This window comes from Mercenaria mercenaria, chromosome 10 (assembly GCF_021730395.1).
Source record: "Mercenaria mercenaria strain notata chromosome 10, MADL_Memer_1, whole genome shotgun sequence".
NCBI classification, from domain to species: Eukaryota; Metazoa; Mollusca; class Bivalvia; order Venerida; family Veneridae; genus Mercenaria; species Mercenaria mercenaria.
In genome coordinates, this window is record NC_069370.1 from 1,761,657 (window position 1) to 1,777,405 (window position 15,749).

The 15,749-nt window shown below is 35.3% G+C and overlaps 2 protein-coding genes across 2 annotated transcripts; one reads left to right on the forward strand and one right to left on the reverse strand.

Moving 5' to 3' along the window:
• The first annotated feature begins 555 nt into the window (after positions 1-555).
• On the forward strand, positions 556-15,658 carry LOC123559925 (glycerophosphocholine cholinephosphodiesterase ENPP6-like). The gene is made up of 7 exons (XM_045352090.2): positions 556-1,181; positions 4,068-4,207; positions 4,562-4,727; positions 5,239-5,531; positions 5,998-6,138; positions 6,896-7,007; positions 14,440-15,658. The coding sequence occupies exons 1-7, from the start codon at positions 944-946 to the stop codon at positions 14,586-14,588; spliced, it is 1,239 nt and encodes a 412-aa protein (XP_045208025.2). The 5' UTR covers positions 556-943; the 3' UTR covers positions 14,589-15,658.
• On the reverse strand, positions 9,014-10,436 carry LOC128559746 (homeobox protein OTX2-like). Its single transcript, XM_053552105.1, has one exon. It carries the CDS (start codon positions 10,196-10,198, stop codon positions 9,131-9,133), a length of 1,068 nt encoding a protein of 355 aa, XP_053408080.1. The 5' UTR covers positions 10,199-10,436; the 3' UTR covers positions 9,014-9,130.
• Positions 15,659-15,749: the final 91 nt, after the last annotated feature.

Below are 15,749 nucleotides of genomic sequence, written 5' to 3' on the forward strand. Positions count from 1 at the left end.
TCCAGCCACAGTAAACATTGGGTTGACCGGCTCTTTTTTCCACCATTTTGAACCAAATCACATGCGTATGAAGAATACTTTCTAGATGGCCGCAAACAGGCAAAACAGGCCCTATCAAAAAGTCATGTTATGCATATTCTGACATTCTCATTCTGTCAAATTGTACATGTACCTACTATTTCATATTTCCTCTATTAAATCATGCCATTTATTGCAGGTCTTTCACTCAAAAATTCACCAATATTCACCATCAAACAGAAGAACTATTTTCCGCGTAACCACTTCCGTATTGTCAACCAAGGGCAACTGTGGTCTTGTGCCATATATTCTAGGTTGTTTTTTGTTGTATATATATTTTTTTCTGTATACTGTTCATATGCTTTAATAAACAACACAGTTCACATCATATTTTATGGTTCATAATGACGTAAAAACAAGAATTCAGCGTACAGGTTTCCACAGATTCTCCAATAATTGAAATGTAAAGTGCGCGGATTCTGATTGGTCGATAAGGATCGTTACACCGCCTCATAAAATATCATGGCTGAAAAACAATGTCAATACTGCGATGTAGTTGGGATTTTATGGCCGGTATAGGGTAATACTGTGTAATTTAAGAATGTAATTGGTGCATATCGCGAGGAAAGATTTCTTTCTCCGTGGAGATGCTATACATTTCATGGTGTTTAACTATTTTCATTCATCTTTTTGAGTTGCGACCAGATTTTGGTCGGAACATATCCCAGGTTTTTGACCGCGGTGGCTGCAAATGTCGGAAATTAAAAAGCAGTAAACTGGCTGTACTCATCCGTATTACCCGGCGCTGAGTTACTGGTAGTATATTCATTGCATGAGTAACCATGCATGCACATTAGTATGTACATGCACGCTCACTTAACTCTACGGTGTTAATACATACTGTTGTTACAGTAGTCGCTCAATTATGAAGTGTAATTTAATTTCGTATATATTGTATTTCGTCATTCTGCAGGACTTTAAATTTGTAAATACTTCAAAGTTGATAGTTTTGCTTGTCGATGGATTTCGCTGGGACTATCTAGATGCCCCGGATTTACAATTAGTGGGATTTTCGAGGTTGATGAACACAGGGACTAGGGCGGAGTGGCTGGTTCCCGCCTTCCCGACAAACTCTCTGCCAAACTACAAATCACTGGAAACAGGTATGTTCGATTGGCCACTTGTGTAACCTTTTTTAACCCAGGATAAGACATACTAGAACTGTCTTAAAGTAATTTGGAATTGTCTTAAAATCTAATTCAGTTTTTGCACGATTCTTGAAACATACGGCTTAGAATTTTATTTTATGTCTGATCCTGGATTCTGCTTGAAAAAATGTCTACATCTTGTTTCCAAAATCAAACATACCTGTAAAACAATGTGGTTTTACAAAATAGAATATTCTCTTTAAGCTAAATGGTTATAATCAGTATTAAGGTTTAGGAGTATATCACCAAAACACAGAAATATTTTATAAACGAACAACATCGTTACCAATATTTTACCTGACCATTACATGTTCTGCCGTACTGTCCCGTACTGAAAATATTCTGGAAAAGTTGCCCACCTTTGAAAATGAATGCCATCTGTAAAGAAATAAAAATAAACAATCGCTGAAAACTGTGTTCCACCTAGTTATGTGAAATTTTAACACTCGCACGCTATTACAAATGCATCAAAACAAACATGTGTAACAGAATATATATAGAGTATATATATACAATGTATATGTTTTGTAGAGTAATATAAGTAATATACAATTGCACGCTATCATTACAAAAAAAACCCCAAAAAACAAGTGTCAGTATACTAATATAAACATTGAATTCCGAAAAAAAAGACTGCCTAAATGGGACCCACTTCCGGGCAGTCAAACGCCTTCAAAAACACACCATTTTCAAAGAACTGTTACACATGTTAGTTTTGATTCATTTGCAATCGCATGCGAGTGTTGAAATTTCACATAATTAAGTGGAACACAGTTTTTCAGCAATTGCTTATTTTTATTTCTTTACAAATGGCATTCATTTTCAAAGGGGGACAACTTTTTCAGAATATTTTCCGTACGGGACAGTCCGGCAGAACATGTAATGGTTAAGTAAAATATTGGTAACGATGTTATTCGTTTATAAAATATTTCTGTGTTTTGGTGATATACTCCTAAACCTTAAAGCATGGCCCTGAAGTTAAACATAGTTTATCGATTTGTAGGTCTTTGTAAAGTACAGTTTGATTAAGTGTTTCTCGTAGGACTTAGCAGATCAATAATAGATCTTGCGCATTATCTACGGGATTCCGTTAGGGCCATCGCCTTGAAACGCGATACTCGATAGTACGATGATGAAAACGTGAAATCACGAAACAACGATAACGAAATCGCGATACTACGATGACGATAACGAAAACGCGATAATACAATAGTACGATGATGATACTGTCGCGTTTTCACCATCGTAATATCGTGATATCGCGTTTTCGTTATCGTAGTATCATGATTTCGCAATGTCGTTATCGTACTATCGCGTTATCATCATCGTACTATCGCGTTATCATCACCGTACTGTCGCGTTATCACCATCGAACTGTCACGTTATCACCATTCTCATGTGGCCACTTTGTGGGTAAATGCCCATAGATCTGAGAAACTAGAGACGTGTTCCTCGGAACACTTGTGTCGCTTGTTTCAAGCAGCTGTTCAAACCTTTGACCTTCACTGATGACCTTGACCCTGAGCACCCGTAGTCGGTGCACAAGTTCTGGACTTTGTCTTGGGAAGGGGAACATGTCAATCACGTTCATTGGTGGAGCAGACATGAAATCAAAGGTTCGAACCTTTGACCTCGACTGGTTACCTTGAGCTGGTGAAATTTAGATGCTTCCTACATTATGCAGCTTTCCTACTTTTTCCACCCAAAAATCTATTCAGTTACTAACCATGTTACTATACTAATAACTATAAGATTAACAAATTTTATATTAAAACACCACAACACTTTCATATAACATTAGTATTTATTCTTCAAAAGTTAACTAATTAAGCCTATTATTTTCACAAATAACAGATCACTATTTTTGGTCAATCTGCCAGTTGTAGTTTGGCCTTTAAAGGTACTATATTTTGGACGCATCTATGCATTTCAATGAAAGATTTATCCATATATAAAACATGTTTCAGGTTTTCAAAGTTCAGGCCTAATTTATCATTTCGAATATTTAGTCATATTTTATGATAACGGGACAGTGCGATGATGATAACGCGACAGTACGATGGTGATAACACGACAGTTCGATGGTGATAACGCGACAGTGCGATGATGATAACGCGATAATATGATGATGATAACGCGGTAGTACAATAATGAGATTGCGAAATCACAATACTACGATAACGAAAATGCGATACCACGGTAGTGCGATGGTAAAAACACGGTAGTATATCGCATTATCATCATCGTACTATCGTATTATCGCGTTTTCATTATCGTAGTATCGCGTTATCATCATCGTAGTATCGCATTTTCGTTATCGTTATTTCGTTATTTCGCGTTTTCATCATCGTACTATCGAGTATCGCGTTTCAGATTAACATATTCAAAGGCGATGGCACTAACGGAATTCCGTATTATCAACACCACTATCTGGTCAAACCGATTTTAATTCAGCGACTGTTCAAGAAGGTCCATAACAAGACAACAAGTGTATTGCCATACTCGTTTTATCCTTGTATCAGAAATAGGGAACACGAGCTCACACTACATTAAATTGTTTTAGCTTAATTGTAATAACGGATGAAGCTTAATGAATCACTTTTCCATGGTAAAAACACTAAGTGATTTCTTAAAAAGGACATTGGTGTCGGTGTTGTCGGGCCTTGAACTCGATAAGAATCTCTTCAGATGTTTGTTCTATCTAATTATGTGTGTGTATTGGGGGCTGGGGTGGGGTGGGGCGGATAAAACAAATAGATATTATATATCTACTAAATGGATATCGTATATCCACCAAATGGACATACTTGTGCATGTTAACGAACTGTTGTCTTAATGCAGGTCTTTATGTGGAAAGTCATGGTGTTGTTGGAAACTTTATTTACGATAGTAAGTATGGAGATAAGCTGGAGTACATGCTTGATAATGATTCTAAATGGTGGACAGAGAAAGACTCGTTCTTCGTCACTGCTGAGAGACAGGTAATTGTGCACAGTTCTTTCAGACACATTATTTTCATACATATGTTCATACACATTCGCAAATACGGCTATATGACTATTCAACATAAAAAGTTTGTCAAGCCGACATGATACTTATTTAAGTTCTCTTGAGAAAATGTTTCGATGAAACGTTTCATGAAAATTTAAAAAAAAAAAAATCGCCTAATTTGCTAAAACATTTATCTTTTAGGTCACTTCTTGTTATTTGATAAGGAATGATCCGTAGATCTGCGCTTTCCAAATAGAAGGTGGGGTATAACGAGTTGTGAAGAAATGTCTAATCTGTATATAATATAATACAGAGTGGTTGAAAGTACATTAATTCTTTTACAGGGAATTAGAACAGGCTTGTTCAATATGGGCGGTTGTTACCTGCATTTCAACGGCGTAAACGTAACATATTGTTTACCTTATCAAGATGCCAGTACGGTCAAAGAATCGCAGGACGCCACCATGGATGCAGTTCGTCGAATACACAACGGTGACATTGATATCGCATGTAATAAGTTACAGTTTGATCATTCGTAAAAAGTTTAATGAACGTTTTTATTCTGTTTTTCCTGGTCCTAGTTTTATCTGTCTATTTTCTGAATACATCCTCGAATGTTTTTCACCATGTGATATTTACCATTCCCTGTTCTAATACGGCAACGGCAATATATACAAAATTCTGTTATAGCAATCGCGCGCGACAGTACGATACAACGCGCGACATTTTATTGTGACGGTACGACGTGAAAGGTGTCATTTTACATATTCAAATATCACACATCGTATCGCGTTGTAACTTCGCACTCGTATCGTACCGTCGTGTGTCGCGTTGTACCTTCGCATCAATTCATCGCTCGTCGTATCGTGCATCGCGCGTTGTCAATACGACTACCTTAACAGGATTCCTTATTAAAGTGGGGACATTGAATCGATTTTCTAAACTTTGTCTCTTGTAAATGTGACCTTTACTAAATACTTCTTATTTGAAGTAGTTATATATGTATTTGTTTTTTTTTTAGATATATTACACGCAGATGTTGATGTTGTTGGTCATTCGTCCGGACCTGGTTCACTGCAGTTAAAACAAGCAATTAAGGATACAGATGACCTTATTGCAAACGTGCTTGATTATTTAGAAACCAATAAACTAAGTGACGTTGACATGATTGTTGTATCGGACCATGGAATGGCCAGTGTGAATGAGACAAACATTATTGATTTAAACAATGTGTTGGATATGGACGACATTGACGAGATTTTAGAAAGTGGCTCAGTGGCGCAAATTTGGCCGAAAATTGGACGAGAAACGAAAGTAATTCCTAATATATTTTTTTCCTTAGTATGTTTCAAGCATTTGAAATTAATGGAAGTCGACAATTTTTACATAGATTCATGTCAGAGTTTAGTGACTCTCAGAAGTCTTATGGCGTTTTTACGTTGAGAACAGTGTGCGAGTTCTCAACGATACTGAATAATCTTGCCGCTAAATTTTCGTCTTACAGAAATGTAGAAATGCTTAACTATGTTCTTGAAGAACTTTGTCGTCATAATTAAAAAGATCAGTAATCATATTTATATGTTTTAATGGTCTCATATTTACGTGTGTTGGATTGTTTATGTGTACTAAATTGTTCATGATAACTAAATTGTTTATGATTAATAAATTGTTCTCTTCAACCGTGGAAGATGACTTGAGTCTTACAGACACTAAATAGCCAAACACCATTTATTTTTATCCGAATTTGTCTAATTTTTCAAATTTAACGTTTTTGTTAAAGATCTACGAATCACTGAAAGGTTTCCACGAGCATCTCAAAGTATACAACAGGAAAGATATTCTTGAACGATGGTTTTTCAAGCAACACAAGTTTATACCTCCAATTTTTGTAACTGCGGATTCGAACTGGTGCATCATCCATGTAAGTAGGGTAAAATTAAATGAATAAATGCATAAAAGTTATTTAATAGAATTTTATATTTATGTTTATTTAACCCCAGTAATCGCGAGTATACTCTTTTAGAGTGTGGCGATTACTAATAAAGGTTATGCTGATGATTTTTACTTAAGTATTTGGAGAACGTTGTTCGTTCCCTAATAGCGATCACAAGCAACTGACAGCTTCTCCTGAATCAGAGGTGAAAGGACAGATTGTCGTCTGTCAGTTTGCCGTGGAGAATATCCACTTCGTCGGGTATTCAAACTCGAGACTTCTTTATTTATAGTCAGGTTCTCTGCCAACTAAGCTGATAGGTGACCTACACATATTCGGCCAAAGACCAAATTGCATAAACTATTATTAACTAAAGATACACGTACTTATAAAAATATGTTTTAAGGTAGACCGTAGTGACTTTAAAGGGACACGCCTCCAGATTTTGTAAAATGTTTCAAAATCTTCAAAGTAGAAAGTACTTTCATTAGCTTTATAAAATAAATGAAAACCATTAATGAGATCTGTAAAAATTTCCACAATTTACACTGGTACGATTTTTTTTTCACAGTTTCACTCTAATGTTACATAAGAAGGAAATCAGCTTCTTATAATACCGCTTTCGAGTTTTCGCTATCATACAGTCATGACTACACTGTTTTAATAAATTGTTATTGTTATAAAAACTGTATGCATGCCACTGTAAAGAAGGGGTTGTTGATGTAATAAACTCTTTCTTTTTCAGCCAACGTCAGGAAACCACAAGGGGACCAGGACTATACACACGTTCAGTGCAAATCATGGTTTTGACAACAATGATAAAGATATGAGAGGCGTCTTTCTAGCTTCTGGGCCAGGTTTGTTTGCAGTCTTACTCTAATAGATTTCTAGCTTCTGTGTCAGGTTTATTTAGTTCGCGATCTTACACAAATATTCTATTTCTGTACTAGGTTTGTTTTGCAATTTTACAGCTTGTGGACTAGGTGTGTTTAAAAACTTACGCTTGAAAGTGTTTTAACAGCACGTGAGCGTGAGATTCTCTCTGTTAATACGTTTTCACTCCTGTTAAAACACCCCCGAAAAGTGACAAGGCTAGAATGCAATCTTACACTGATATATTTCTAGCTTCTGGACCACAGGGTTGCCAACCCACATAACATTTGGATATCGTACATACGGAGAAAACGTCTTGATTCAGGTAATATTTTGCCTATATTTTCCTTATTACTTGACCGATTTTCAAAACATATTTAGTGCGTCGAAGACAGCAAAATCAGTGCTTTCATCCGTACAAAGCATTTGCCATCAGTTTTAAGTACTTTTGTCAAACACTTTGCCCAACTTCTTTTCGTGGACTAACTGTGTAGGTAACGTACACACTTTCGCAGTTGGGCGAAGTGTTTAAGAAAAAGTACTGAAAACTGATTGCAGACGTTTTGCGGAGGAAGCACTATAGTTTCTCTTTGTCATCGACGCTCTTTATCTTATGAATCTGTTATGTAATAGGAAAAATATAGGCAGAACGCTACCTGAATCGGGACATTTGCTCCGTGTGTATGGTGTCCAAAGTTCACGTGGGTTGGCAACCTTCGATCAGGTGCATTTGCAATTTTACACTGATATATTTCTGCTTCTGGGGCAGGTGGGTTTGAAATTGTTCACTAATTTTTCTTGTTCTGTAACATTATTACTTGGAATGATGAAGAGGACAGAATCTAGAACGTTCTTAGGATTAGACTGGTCAAAAATAAATCTACATGAGACGCATTTGGGTTTTAATAATATTTTACAGTATTAAATAACAATAGAGGCCCTGAAGTTGTTAACCTGTATTTTCACGAGGGCGTGGACCGAGAACCAGTATAGCTTTCGACTGCCAGTGACCACGTAAGGAACGCCAGTTGTTTATGATATAACTAAACACAATAACGATTACTCCATTGTTTGAATCAGTCAATCATATAAAATATAGGCGTTTTAAAAACGAAAATTTTGTCGCGACGAAACGGGGCTATATATGAGGTCAGAAATTATTTCATTCATCCCTTGCGGTCCAGTAACCATTTATTATGCCCGCTTTCTGATATTTGGTCTGGGTTACAGGATTTTGTGCTATGCAGTTTTGTAACTAGTTATAGTAAGGTATATAATGATTTCTGGGAAATAATGACATAATAGAACATTCAGTGTTTTATTGTACATTTTAAACTGATAACGAAATAAATACATATTTTACATTGTTAGTAATTACTACAAATCACAACTTAAACATTTGAAAAATTTACACTTTGTACAAAAGTTATACTACACGGTCTCTTGATACAACGGGGAACATATAACGAAACGCATACATTTTGCTTCAAAATCATTTGATATTTAACATTCAAAATCATATTCTCATCGAAAAAAAAGTCAGAACAAGTTAACAGATACGAAGATAATTTTTTCTTTAAAGTTAAGGCAGTGTTGAAATTTTGTTAGTAAGAAAAATACATTAAGAAACAAGAATAAAACTGTCTTTACGAAAAAGAAAAAAAAGAAATGCTATTGTTGTACTGCTTTCTTTCATTTAATATATTAAATTGTGTATGACAGTTATTTATAATAATTCAGTGCAACATGTAAGAATGCTGGCAGAGTTGTAAAAAGGCAACATGTGTCCATAAATGTAATAAATATTCTGAAACTAAGATATAAGACAATGAATGATCAAAATATAATCTTCTTATTTGATTTATACAACATCATCAGGTGTTACTAACCAATAAAATAAGCAACATCTTCCATTAATTGTTTGAAATTTTAAAATATCCATTTTTGTATGTCACTCGGAGTCACTCCCTAGCTCAAGCACTTTTGAATTTTCATAGAGGATCGTCAGTTTCCGGAGTCTGCGCGTGCTTTTTAACGGAATGTATATACGTACCGTACGTCTAATATCTATTTTTCATTCTCCGACAGTAACATTTGTAAAATAGTTTTACAAAACTAGAAATTTTGAGTTGTCTTTATATTCGAAACAGTCCCGCTCGTCCACAGGTGGTTGGGAAAAGCTCTGTGGTGTCTGAAATGATGGATACTGGCTAGAATAAATGTTCGACATCGTGTTGTACTGACTGGGATGCATAACAGGAAGTTGCGTAGGCACTAAGTAATCCGAGTGTCCGTTATATGAAGGTAGTCCATAATTTTGATAAGAATACCCGGTGGGCATGGTACTTTTTGTGTAACTTCCGGTTCCCTGCATACAACTATTCTGGTATGTCAGATCGCTCATTGAAGACATTGAAGCCGGGTTCCAGATTGATGTCGGTGCGTTTACGCTTCCGTTTATCAGTGGTCTGGATATTGGCGTCGCATTGACTTCACTTCCGGTGGGGGATAGGGATGGAGAAGGGCTAGAGTCTTTAGCTTTCTCCGGTGTTGGCGATTTGTTTCTGCTGTTGTCCTCCTTGGCCTTCTTTTGCTGCCTACATTTGGCACGCCTGTTTTTGAACCAGACCTGCACTTTTGATTCTTGCAGGTTGATTTTCATCGCAATTTCTTCACGCATGAAGACGTCTGGATACCTTGTCTTTTCAAACAGTGATTCCAGTAAATCTAGCTGTGTTCGTGTAAAAGTAGTTCTTTCTCGTCGTTGTTTTCTTGTATTGCCGGATTTGTATGAAGACATCTGATAACCAGCCGTTGTGTTCCTCATATCTACGTTAGGCGAAGACATGCTTAAGCCATTCGCACTATAGGCACCATGCTTGTCTGCTATTGTTGTCATATGAGAATGAAATTGCTGCGGAATTTGATAATGTTCAGATTGCATGTGGAACCCTGGTTTGGTATAATCCGGTTTTCCGTAGTTTGCTTTGGAGAAAGCGGATTTGTAAAGCCCAGTGCCAGAACCTGGACTACTTGTCGGAAATTTATCCATACGGTGCAGCGACGTAACAGAGTTGATATCCCGTTCTAAGCCGTCTGGCGCTGACGAGAGTTGTTGACCAAACATGTATCCCATCATCATACCATTTCTCGATCGTGAGTCACTGCCCAGCATCTTTAGCCCGGGTTATTTTCAAAAACTAGCAAATTGAATATCAAATGCTATGATCGCTTTCAGAAGTTTTTAGTATAACTAATCCGACTTTTTAATACGAAAAGAAAAACGGTGATATTAAAATGTTCACTTTTCCAAGAGTCACTTTAACGTTTTTAATTTTAATTTCAACTCCGTGGTTAAAATAGTAAAAAGCAACATGATCTGCGCATGCGCAAATATACGGGTATCTTCCCGCTCCGCCCACAAATCGCACCCAGTAATTAGCAGTTTGGTCATATTTTGTTTGTCACATTGTACAATACCATTTTAGGTTTGTAAAAAAGTTTTCAAACTTTTAACACTTCAAAGTGAGAGGATTTCAAACAAAGTTTGTTTTTGAAACACCGCGTAATTGCGAAGTCATCAGAATTCGAAGATTTTCATTACAAACATTTTTTAATTATTCTTCATTTAACATTAACTAAACAACAATATAAAATAATTTTGAAATGTTTTGAATTTTGAAATTTCTTATTAAATTTTAATTTCTATAATGATAGTACAAAAAATCGGCGGAAAAAAAAATAGGCTAACAAACATTTACACATTATTTTTAGTTTAGGTCAAAATATGAGTAAACATAATTGGATACGTTATGCTCCGTGGGCGTACTATAGTTTCTGCCACGGGCTAAATTGAAAACTTTCCAAGCAATGTATGCATTTTTTCTCAAAACATTTCAGCAATAAATATCATTTTTCTAGATTTTTTCCCCTGAAAATGTTTAAGCCCAATATTTTGTGTTAATGCTTGAGACTGCCGCGAGATTTTAGGTATATATGACGATAAGGACCTTCCGACTCTGGAACCTATGTCAAATCTAGCCCCAGTCTCAGTATCTTTAGAGAGAGGCTGGTGGTGGTCAGTATGTAATTGCATTGCTTCTGTCCTGTTTTAACTGTAGCATACTGTCTTTTTAGCTTTTATTCTCTTAACATTTGTTACATATCATTTCGTTAACAACAGACAGCGCCGCCAAGTGATTCGACGGCTGGGTGAAAGATGTAGATATACAAAATGTATTCTAAACTTTCCTGCAAAGCTGTGCATGTTTTTCTAAACATATTATCGCAATATTTTTTCTCTCCAGATATGCCTTTTATTTCCTGAAAACATTAGACTATCGAGATTACCTTTTCAGAAAAGTTCGATCAAGTAGATTTCTCAAAATGTCTAGCTACTAAACGACAGCTATGGGCTTTTACGCAAAACGTATGTAAATAATAATGAAAATTATCGCTAGAATATTTCCCGGAAACTTTTGACTATTGAGATAATCATTTCAGAAAACTTTGCTTTATCAAGATAATTTTTGTAAGTATCGAGATATCTCGTGGCAGAAATATGCCACCACAGTAGGGTTACACTGATTAAAATGTGCTCTAAAGAACGGAAACACACATACATCAAAGTATTTCTGCAACTTTACATTCCCGTCAATACATAAACATTAATTCAGCACATCCTAATGCAAAAAATTTCAGAATTCGAAAAATAGATAAAACTTATATATCTATAATTTCTTTAATCTTTATACAAAATTTTATATACTGATTATGACGTCATACGTTAAATATTGAGGGAATAAAATAAATTCGGGCGTAACCTACACAAATTCATAATTGACTTTTTCCGATTTTCGAAGTTTTCCTCAATTTTGACATTCGCTATTTTTTCTTTTTTTTCTTGTTCTTCTTTCTTTTTTTATGTCCAAATCGTTAAAATCTTTAGTGAGACTTACGGCGTTAGTTTGAACTTTATAATGATTGTCAAGGACTGGATGGTATTGTGGTATTTACCATTGTAAATTCCAGTCATTTTTGACTCTATTTTGCAGCATACTTTGATTTACGTATAACAACATCTCCATTCAAAATGAATAAGTTTTTATGGGTCAAATATTACAATGTTTTTCCCCCCTGTAAAACGTGTTTTCCCGCAAAATTTAGAGTACGTTTTTGAATTTATTTTTGAGAAGTATACGGCAGCAGAAAGCAAATATTTAATGGATCGGTCTCGCACTGCAGATCACTAAGCATGAATATCATGTGTTTTTTCTTTATTTTCAAAAGTTTGAACATGCATGTTTTGCCCAGTGCGGAATGTACTATTAAGTGGTATGTAGGCCTATCTCAAAAACTGGTTTTTCACTTTTGCAAATACATGTATGGTCCATATGTATGTAATAATTGTAACTATTGTGGTGTACATGCAGACTTACTATTGTTGGAATTGTTTATTCAGTATTGTTGGGATCGTTTATTCAATATTGTTGGAATCGTACAACATTGAAATCGTCTATTCAATATTGTTGGAATCGTACAACATTGAAATAGTCTATTCAGTGTTGTTGGAATCGTACAACATTGCAATCGTTTATTCAGCTTTGTTGGAATCGTCTATTCAGCGTTGTTGGAATCGTTTATTCAATATTGTTGGAACCGTACAACATTGAAATCGTCTATTCAATATTGTTGGAATCGTACAACATTGAAATCGTCTATTCAATGTTGTTGGAGTCGTCTATTCAGCGTTGTTGGAATCGTCTATTCAATATTGTTGGAATCGTACAACATTGAAATCGTCTATTCAATGTTGTTGGAATCGTCTATTCAGCGTTGTTGGAATCGTCTATTCAATGTTTGGAATCGTCTATTCAATGTTGTTGGAATCGTTTATTCAATGTTGTTGGACTCGTTTATTCAGCGTTGTTGGAATCGTTAATTCAATGTTGTTGGAATCGTTTATTCAGCATTGTTGGAATCGTCTATTCAGCGTTGTTGGAATCGTTTATTCAATATTGTTGGAATCGTACAACATTGAAATCGTCTATTCAATGTTGTTGGAATCGTCTATTCAGCGTTGTTGGAATCGTCTATTCAATGTTTGGAATCGTCTATTCAATGTTGTTGGAATCGTTTATTCAATACTGTTGGAATCGTTTATTCTGCGTTGTTGGAATCGTTTATTCAGCATTGTTGGAATCGTTTATTCAGAATTGTTGGAATCGTTAATTCAATGTTGTTGGAATCGTTTATTCAGCATTGTTGGAATCGTTTATTCAGCATTGTTGGAATCGTCTATTCAGCGTTGTTGGAATCGTTTATTCAGTATTGTTGGAATCGTACAACATTGAAATTGTCTATTCAATGTTGTTGGAATCGTCTATTCAGCGTTGTTGGAATCGTCTATTCAATGTTTGGAATCGTCTATTCAATGTTGTTGGAATCGTTTATTCAATGTTGTTGGAATCGTTTATTCAGCATTGTTGGAATCCTCTATTCAGCGTTGTTGGAATCGTTTATTCAATATTGTTGGAATCATACAGCATTGAAATCGTCTATTCAATATTGTTGGAATCGTACAACATTGAAATCATCTATTCAATGTTGTTGGAATCATACAACATTGAAATCGTCTATTCTATGTTGTTGGAATTGTTTATTCAGCATTGTTGGAATCGTTTATTCAGCATTGTTGGAATCGTTTATTCAATGTTGTTTATTTAGTGTTGTTGGAATCATTTATTCAGCGTTGTTGGAATCGTTTATTCAATGTTGTTTATTCAGTGTTGTTGGAATCATTTATTCAGCATTGTTGGAATCGTTTATTCAATATTGTTGGAATCGTTTATTCAATGTTGCTGGAATTGTTTATTCAGCGTTGTTGGAATCGTCTATTCAGTGTTGTTGGAATCGTTTATTCAGCGTTTTTGGAATCGTTTATTCAGCGTTGTTGGAATTGTTTATTCAGCGTTGTTGGAATCGTCTATTCAGTGTTGTTGGAATCGTTTATTCAGCGTTTTTGGAATCGTTTATTCAGCGTTGTTGGAATTGTTTATTTATTGTTGATTGAGTCGTTTCAATTTTACTTAACATGCTTAATGCTGCAGTATATATCTACTTTTTATAACACTGAACATGACGCAAAGCTTGCGACTCGGTACCGGGGGTTATTGCGCTCTATGCTTCAAGATAAAACTTGTAGATTTATTTCACTACAACAGCATTATTTTCTGTTTGACCGCAGTAAAAAGGACTCGGTTGCTTCTGTTATAACAGAGCTCCATTGTTCGGCATGGGGCATTAGGGATATTGAACGTTTCATTACTTCTCCATCAAACCTAGTTTTGTTTCGTTTGGTTGTGTTGTATTCTGACAAAGCACCTTTAAAATTTATTCTATTATGTTTTACTTCAGATTTCAAGCAAGGATACACAACCAGTCCAGTTTCCATAGTAGATGTCTATCAGTTGATATGTCACGTGACTGGCATCAAACCCATGCCGAACAATGGCACGTGGGCACGGGTTGAATCCATGCTGAAAGAACACCACCTTGAACTTTAATGTAAAGTAAGTGCCAGAAGAAAAGATCTGTGATAATTACATACATATATCCATGGTACATGTACAAGAAGCTCTTTGGTGTGTGTATGTTGTGCGGGGGCGGGGGGAGTATATTTTTTCCATGTAATGTATTTAGTTACTTTCCAGCCGAGTTCAAATCTAACTGTCCAGCCAACGATCAGATTTGCCTAATTAAATAGAAAAAAAAATACACATAATAATTGTGTGTATTTATATATTTCCCAAGATAGTACCAGTGGGGAAAAAACTACAGCAAATAAGTATTAGATGAAAGTGAAAGTAGAACTATCAAATCGTTGCCCATATTACCTAGACTGGTAAGTTAGACACACACAAGAAACTATGCGAAAATCTATTTTTGAAAAAAGACTGGACGTCTTCAGGGTTTCTACAAAATGAGGAACTGGCATTCGATGTTAATATTACAAACTAAATTATTATTTTCAAGCTTGAAAACTTAAGCAATAAAATTTCAAATGAGGGGAGGCAGCTAAAGTTTACATAACCCTGTAGGGTTTCAAAGTTTTGTACTCTAGTCAGACCAGTACCTCAACTTCTCCGAGAGGACTGACTTATGGTAAAATGTCCAAGGCCTCTTTCGTAAGAGAGGTCTTTAACTAAAGGTATACGATTTGTTCTGTCCATACCACAGAAAAAAAGAGAAAATGTTTAATTAATAAATATTTTTATAAAGAAGAGGTATGTTAAAATTAAGTGTTGTTGTCAAGCTCAAATGAAGAACAACTGAATGACTTAGCATGTTTTATAAACTGCCTTGAAAACGAATAGGATTATACTTTCGAGAAGGCATAATGTTTATAGGCCTATATTATCTTGATGTGTGCCTAACAAGAAATGTAACTGTGCCCTTTTTCCCCGGCCAATTTCTTTTTGATGAATCTCCATTTAGTAACAAAATTATTCACGTCTGTAACTTTCACTGAAATAGTATATGCAATGTATTTGTTAAAATACGATTTATATAAGATATATTTTAGAATGATATAAGTTACTTTCTTATAAGCCGCACCTTCTTTACTTTGTTAGATTTTTTTAAAAGTGTACATACTATTTTTACACAACAAATAAATCCCTGTACCACCTTTACTTTAAAATGTGTAAGTGTTATTTTAACATTGT